General features: G+C 42.2%; 1 protein-coding gene and 1 long non-coding RNA gene across 10 annotated transcripts in view; one reads left to right on the top strand and one right to left on the bottom strand.

The window, feature by feature from the left end:
• The first annotated feature begins 546 nt into the window (after positions 1-546).
• LOC116689291 (uncharacterized) lies at positions 547-8,093 on the top strand. Its single transcript, XR_004331965.1, has 3 exons — positions 547-558; positions 5,737-5,742; positions 7,958-8,093. It is a non-coding gene; the product is annotated as an uncharacterized LOC116689291 (long non-coding RNA).
• dbnlb (drebrin-like b) overlaps positions 4,694-8,118 on the bottom strand; it is a 33,733-nt gene continuing 30,308 nt past the window's right edge. For 6 of the 9 annotated variants that reach the window (XM_032515775.1, XM_032515770.1, XM_032515773.1 and 3 more), the window contains 4 exons: positions 7,676-7,750; positions 6,686-6,744; positions 6,500-6,593; positions 4,694-4,972 (listed from right to left, as the gene is read on the bottom strand). In XM_032515775.1, the coding sequence (XP_032371666.1) occupies positions 4,836-4,972; positions 6,500-6,593; positions 6,686-6,744; positions 7,676-7,750 (365 nt within the window). In that variant the 3' untranslated portion in view covers positions 4,694-4,835. The remainder of the gene's footprint in view (positions 4,973-6,499; positions 6,594-6,685; positions 6,745-7,675; positions 7,751-8,118) is intronic. The other 3 variants (XM_032515772.1, XM_032515778.1, XM_032515779.1) reach the window with 1 other exon arrangement.

Below are 8,118 nucleotides of genomic sequence, written 5' to 3'. Positions count from 1 at the left end.
TGTGTGTGTGTGTGTGTGTGTGTGTGTGAGAGTGTATTTCAGGCCTGTGTGTAGTGATTCTAACAAAGTGTACACAGAGTGTAAATTTTGATTTCCCCACTGGGGATCAATAAATAGTATAAATTAAATTAAGTTATATTATTTGCTGCCCTACGTGGTGATAACTGCACTTCTACAATCACATATTAACAGTTTATGTCATACACGGGGCTTTAAAATGAAATGTTTTAATTCCATTTAACCGTGACGACGTGTTTCTCCCGAGGCCGACTGCCTGAGATGATGAGCGAAAAAACACGGTTTTGTAAAAATGAGAGAAAATCCCCAGCGATTCATTTCAGACTTTCACTGACACGAGCACAGGAGGTTGAGGGGAGGCCAGCGCGGCGTAAACGACCATGTGTGAAGAAGAAGAAAATATCGTGAATCCAACACAGAGAAGATTTCCTGTCTGAGGTGAGTCACTCTCCTGGGAACCGTCTGTGAACAGATTCCACTCATCGTGAGAAACTGTCATTTATCTGAAAGGAGGTTTTCCAGAATAAAAGGGTTTAAAAGGTGCACACTTTTGTTTTTTAAGGGATAAGAACAAAACGCACACATGTGCAATCATTAAAAGCAGATGTGCAAAACTTAACAGTGTAGTGTGCATATGCGGGGTTTTTTCTACCCGTTGTGTTTCTAGATGACGTGGGTGTTCATGGAAATTACCCTGAAACTATCAGGCCAGATAACCGGTTGATTCATTTAGTGACACGTTGATATCATATTACACTAAAAGACTGAGTTTAAATCACTTGAAACTGAATATTAGGAAGTATTTTGATGAAATTGCAGCATTTAGTGACACGTTGATATCATATTACACTAAAAGACTGAGTTTAAATCACTTGAAACTGAATATTAGGAAGTATTAAGATGAAATTGCAGCATTTAGTGACACGTTGATATCATATTACACTAAAAGACTATATTTCATACACTTGAAACTGAATATTAGGAAGTATTTTGATGAAATTGCAGCATTTAGTGACACGTTGATATCATATTACACTAAAAGACTATATTTCATACACTTGAAACTGAATATTAGGAAGTATTTTGATGAAATTGCAGCATTTAGTGACACGTTGATATCATATTACACTAAAAGACTATATTTTCATACACTTGAAACTGAATATTAGGAAGAATTTTAATGACATTGCAGAGATAAAATGCAGCTGATTTACTGCAGGATTGTGATGTAACACTCCTGAAGGCGTAGGAATTTCTAAAATGTGTTAATATTGAGCAGGAGAAGGTGATTTGCAGGAGGACAGATGTCCTCACGTCAAATGTCTTCAACCGTCCTGGTGTCCTCGGGTCAAATTTGACTCATTTATTCAAAATGTTTTCATATCAGAAATTTGAGTTTCTTTCAACCAAATTGTCAAGAAACAACGTAGATAGTTCCAAAAACCATAACTCTTCACACGTATAAGAAGATCAGCTCAGTGCTTGCATTTAACACGGGTGTTTTGTTTAATTTTATAGCATTTGGAGACTTTGGTTTTATAAAAACGTTGGAAAGAGGGGCAAGAATGTCGGAAATAGCTTTAAAATCGTGTGCAAACCCCCCCCCCCGAAAAAAACTACAAATTGTGCAGGAAAAAATTTGACAAAAACATCGGTAAGAAATGACAAAAAAAAAAAAAAATTTACTTTGAGGGAAAGCGACAGAAGTGACGAAAAAGACGACCACGACGTTGAAAAAAAGAAGTAATTTTCATCCAGAAAAAAAAATAAGTTGCACGGTCGACGTGAAGACAACACAAGGGTTAAATAAAATAGTTAAAGTCCCCAAATACCTGTCTGACGTGAAGTATACGCATACAAAATATGTAAAAGTTGACATAAACCACCAAACTGAAACAAAGCAAAGCAAGTAAGGTGTGATGATGATGATAAAAAGCCGGCAGCCGAGTTTAGGAAATCCGTTTTTTTCTGCATAATGTTGTCATTCTTCAATCTTTAAATTTTTTAATTTGTCACATATTTTGCCATTCGGCCCAAACAACAATTAACTGAAGGATGTGGGAGAAGTAAAATCAGATTTTCGTGTGAAAATGAAACCTATGCGTTAGCGGTGAATTCCCCAGCTGTTGCCTCATTCCAGGAAACTGATTGTAGAGCACTTATTCTGTGTGTGTGTGTGTGTGTGTGTGTGTGTGTACGTGTGTGTGTGTGTGTGTGTGTGTGTGTACGTCTGAGTTCCTGTTAGCCCTGAAAATCCCTCAATGTGTTCTGTGTTATTTCAAGCTTTTCTAAAAATGTTTGCAGCCTAAGGTTTCACCATACGACAACACGTCTTTGTTCATTTATTTATTTTATTATGAAGAATGTCTGTGCATTACAATAGACTCTGGGAAAAAAACAAAAAAAAAACATGAATAATGCAAAAGTTACACATGATGCCCGTTTTATATTCAATATCAATTCATTTTGTGTTTTCGTTTGACTGACCTCGAAGCTCATAAGAGCAAAAACCTTTTGTTCCATGATAAAACCAGTTAAGTTTCACACTCGGTTATAACGTCACGGCATTGACTTCCCATCATTATGGCACCATAACAGCACATATTACTTATTATTAGAGATCTGTTATGCACTCAAACGCAACCTCAGACCAGCGAGATCCAAACAAAAACAACAATAAAAAATAATAACGCTGACTTTTAGTTTTCTTCTCTCTACAGAATGTCCCTGAAAAGTTAAATTAATCCAACAATTCGGGTTCAGGTGACGAAGGACCTTGAAATGAAAACGACCGTTTTTACACTCAGTTAAAGGAAAGTGAACCGCTGCATTCGGTTCCCCATAAATCGACTTTTCCCCCCCCCGACACGTCAACATACAGACGCTTACACGCGTTTCATGCTCCTTGCGTCACGGTAAATTCTTCCAACTACACAATGCACAGTAGGGACGCCCCGATAAATTTGTACTTTTTTTGTCAGTTGAGTCCTTTAATGCCGACACTTCTATCACCTAAAATGTTGATTAAATGCGTATTGAATACATTGCTTTATTTTAGTTAAAAAACACCACAACGTTGTGTATGAAGTGCTTTGATTACTTGTCAGTCATTAAATCTTTTAAAATAAACGGTGCAATCACAACAGTGCAATAGTTGCAAAACACTTGCAGAGCTTTCTCACCAGCCTACGTTAAGCGGAGTGAAGTGTCAGACCGATCTCAGAAATCGGCGTACGTCTGACACGCGGATTCGTCTGCCGTCATCGGGGCGTCATTAAGACGCTTACTTGCTTTGGAGCGTGTTTAGCGACACCGACTGGCCTCCATTGACTTACGTTAGCTCGCGATAGCGTGTGAATTTACGGCGTAGCGAGTAATAGGAAAGGGCAAGAATCCGCGTGGAGGAGGGGGGTAAAACACAGGATTTTCACCCAGAAGACGGGGAATGTGTCCCATGTGTCACGTTACCTAAACTCAACCGTGTGTATGTTTACGCCCGCTGTGCACAGCGTAGACAACGCTAGGGGTGGGGGTGGGGGGGGGGGGGGAAACTTGACACAGCATAGTATCGCATTATTTTCAGTGGAAATACTGAGTCGATACACAGGCGCCAAGTACGGATCTGTTATTATATATTAGATATGTGTTGGTCAGTTTGTCCCGTTCTGCAGCGATAACATTGAAGTGAGATGAACAACCAGAGAAATGTTTCTTTTTAGATGAAACAGAAGTCGATGAGTTTCCTTTTGGGGACGTCGTTAGAACTTGGGGAAAAATGAGAAGTCGGAAAAAAAAGCTTATAAATTACAATATATCGCAGAATATCAATATAAATCGCAAAGATATATCGCGGCGTGAGTACCGTGATAATATCGTATCGGGAGGCGCCTGGTGATTTCTCCCCCCCCACCCCCCCGCCAGACAACACTAGTGAGTGGTATGAACGAGCCAAAATCCAAGAAGGGAGTTAAACACAGGACTTGTATTAGGAGACGTGTTACCCCGCCAGTTGAAAACGACGCCAAAGGGAAACCCAGAGAGCCAAATATTGCAGCAGATAGGATTACTGTTATTAGAAAGCCCACTGCGTCTGACTTTTCGCGTCAGTAACTAAACGCCAAAGGCCGCGGACCGAGCGTCGTCGGTTTTTTGACGCGCCGGGAGAGAGAGAATACGTCGATTAAATCCACCCAGAGCTCTGCAAACGTCTGAGATCAGAACTAGAACACGGTTTGAAAATCACACAAAATCAATCACGTAAAAGGTTCAGTCTGCCGATAAAGAAAAGGCAAAAACAAGGCAAAAGATTATACTGTAGCTGGTACCGCTATCTTTGATTTTTTTTTTTAACTCTCCCTCCTGATATGTACAGGAGCGTTTGCTACAAGTGACAACTAAATTATACCTGAAGTAGAAGTGACGTCACTTTGTAAGGAATGTGAACTAGAAGTGCTATTTTATGCTCACAACAAAACTTAAATTTAAGACTTAAAGGCCAATATTGTACTGCATCACATTTATAGGAAAAGAGATGGATATCTGGGGGAAGTGGGGGGGGGGGGGGGGGGGGGGGGGAGTGGGAGGGAGTACTGGTCTGACTACGGGTCTTCACAAATCCCTAAATTATACCATCAGCTGCTCACAACAACAATTTAAAAGGCGTTGCTTTTTTTGGATAGAGGGAAGATTTTGAAAGCGTTTGGCCCACAGTCACCATCCGTTCATTGGTCCATGCTGGGGATGATCGTTTGATCCGTCTCGGCCCGACCGGCTCACTTGTGTGCGAGGACTGGGAAAGGGAGGGGGGGGGAGATGGGCTAGATAAGCTCGACGTAATTGGCCGGGAACATTCCAAAATGGCCGTCCGGGCTGAAGCCCCGCCACCAGCCCTCGTCTATCATCTCGATCCCGGTGATCAGATCGTCGGGATCGAAGGAGATCTCCGTGTCGTCAGCTGGAGGAGAAGAGCAGCGACTCGTCAGAAAAGTTACAGCGTGAAATACAACTTCAAACTTTACTCAACGCCCACGTCATTTTAGGCGTTTTTAATGAAAGGACTGAGGAGAGATGGGGGCATAGACAGTGAAAGAAATGGACCAACAGGTCCCGTTGCTCTGGACGGAGACCAGTGAAGTCTGTTAGAAGCTCTTTAGGAAGTGAAGTCTATTAGAAGCTCTTTAGGAAGTGAAGTCTGTTAGAAGCTCTTTAGGAAGTGAAGTCTATTAGAAGCTCTTTAGAAAGTGAAGTCTATTAGAAGCTCTTTAGGAAGTGAAGTCTATTAGAAGCTCTTAGGAAGTGAAGTCTGTTAGAAGCTCTTTAGGAAGTGAAGTCTATTAGAAGCTCTTTAGGAAGTGAAGTCTGTTAGAAGCTCTTTAGGAAGTGAAGTCTATTAGCAGCTCTTTAGGAAGTGAAGTCTATTAGAAGCTCTTAGGAAGTGAAGTCTGTTAGAAGCTCTTTAGGAAGTGAAGTCTATTAGAAGCTCTTTAGGAAGTGAAGTCTGTTAGAAGCTCTTTAGGAAGTGAAGTCTATTAGCAGCTCTTTAGGAAGTGAAGTCTATTAGAAGCTCTTTCCCGGTGATGCTGAGCGTTACTGTGCAGCCTCCGACTGAGCTGGAAGACGTAGATGTGACGTGAGCAACCTGTCTGGAAGCTGTAAGTCTTCTGGTAGCTGTGCAAGAGAAATCTCAATCATTCCCAATCACCTTAGACGGAGAGGTAGGAATATGTTAGGAGATAACATAGGCACAGGCTAATTACTGCTAACTAACATGCTAGTTAACATTAACATAGGCACAGACTAATTACTGCTAACTAACATGCTAGTTAACATTAACATAGGCACAGGCTAATTACTGCTAACTAACATGTTAATAGATTAATTCCATTCCTGATATATTACAATACACTAAAGTTAGGCACGAAACGGGATGAATACATCTTCATTTTTGTTACCTTTGCCACTATCTTGACTGTACCGGAGGCAGGAGGGACAAAAATATGAGATTCAACTCTTTGTTTTAGAGGAGAATGTTGATCTGAGTTATTGAGTTGAGTTAACTCACTGGAAATCCAAAATACTTCCACACACTTCAATGAAAGAGGAGGGGGCTCAAGTTCTGTTGATGGGTCTCCAGCACCTGCCATGCTATCTTTTGAATGGTCCTAGCCAAGTTATAGGAGGTTGACTGACTCGCAGCACTTCAACACGTGTTTTTTTCTGCTTGACAAACCGACCGGACGTGGCGGGGGGGGGCGTGGCAGTATCGACGAGTCCATTTTGTTATTCGATATTCAAGACTGTGACTTACACCATTATAACAGACAGTATTTGCCTAAAAGCTATTCTGTCCTCTTGACCACCCACAACTCTGAAAAATCTGCACTAGCAATGAGTCAGCTTTTTGTATGTGAAGGGGGCTCTTTAATATTAGTGACATTTACCATGCCTATTTACTGTTACTGTGTAGTTACAGAAAACTCACCGGCCTGGTAGTCATACAAGGCTCTGGCACAGGTGCCTCTGTCTGGTGTCTCGTCAGCGGTCCCCTCATACAAGTTGTTCTCCTCCACGGGGGGCTGGAATAAAGAGAAGTTGTGGCCCTGGAATTATTTATATGACGGGCGAAAAGAGTCAAAGCATTTCCTGCAAAAGGTAAATCAACAATCACCTGAGCGGGCTTTTCATAAGCCGTCTCCTGGACGTAGGAGTTGGCCGCCGGTGCCTCCTCTGAAAAGAGAGTTTCCATCAGGGTGATGTGTATCTGAACAAGGCTTTCTACCTGCCAGCAGGAGGCAGCAACAACAGCTGGTCATCACAGCACAGTGTGGCTGGAGGGAATAATGTGTCTTCATAACAAAAAAATGTTTTTTTTAAAGAAGCAGATGGGAGGGATGGAAATCTGACGCTTTACACTTAGGCTAAATCTACATTATCTTTTTATTTTTAAGCGGCGTTTTGAGACAAAATCTATCTCCATCCACATAAGAGTTTTAGCTCCGGCAGCAGAACTAATCTCACACATCACATGACCGTTCACACACACACACACACACACACACACACACACACACACACACACACACACACCCACACACACACACACACACACACACACACACACACCCACACACACACACACACACACACACACACACACACACACACACACACACACACACACACACAAACCCAACACACACACACACACACACACACACACACACGTGCCGGGGTAAACAGGAAGCATTGTTTATGTTACTCTGCAGTTGAAAATCATGGATGTAGAAGTTAAATAGAGAAAATAGTTTGGAGAAAGACCAACAACGGTGAAAAGTAAGAGCAGGGATTTATCATCTCGGAGCGAGGACGAGGGGGGAACTGTTACTGAAAGGTCTGGAAGCTTCCTGACCGATAAGACTGACGGACGCGCGTCCTCATCTCCAAATGTCTCCGTTTGTGTCCGTCCAGACTACAAAGCAACCCCGGAGTTTTTTAACCAAAACAGGGGCAGCAGTGTTTCCAAATGTCTCCGTTTTAGGGGCTCGGAGACGCTGCAGTAGTGTGGACGCGAGGCGTAAACCTAGCAAAAGATGTTTGTTTTTAAACTAAATGTAGCAGTGTAGATGTAGCTCGTGGCTGGTGTAAAAATGGGCCCCACCTTCACACTGCTCCTGGGGGGGTGCCTCCTGCTCATCATACACACAGCGGGACTGTCCATCATCCACATCAGGCTCTTATCACCCAAAACACAAGCACAGACACGCATGTACACAGGGGAACATTCACAAGTCCACACAGGCTGGAAACCACCAACCTCAGACATGAGGGGAATGTTGGCACGGCTCAGTTGAGGAATAACAAAGCAAAAATCTGGAAGTTTCTTAGGAAACAGAAAGGACATTGAATGGAAGCATGGCTCATGATAAAATATGTTAATGAGGAAGATGATCGCACACAGAAACAACAATGGGAAATGAAGCATGGAGCTTTTAGTTAAGTATGAGACCGTCACCCAATATGTGTGTGTACATTCTTTCTGTGTGTCCGTGTGTCCGTGTGTGTGTGTGTCCGTGTGTCCGTGTGTCCGTGTGTGTGTGTGTG

This window comes from Etheostoma spectabile, chromosome 5, assembly GCF_008692095.1.
Source record: "Etheostoma spectabile isolate EspeVRDwgs_2016 chromosome 5, UIUC_Espe_1.0, whole genome shotgun sequence".
NCBI classification, from domain to species: domain Eukaryota; kingdom Metazoa; phylum Chordata; class Actinopteri; order Perciformes; family Percidae; genus Etheostoma; species Etheostoma spectabile.
The sequence above is the reverse complement of the archived record's forward strand: the minus strand, read 5'-3'. Positions and strand labels throughout refer to the sequence as shown.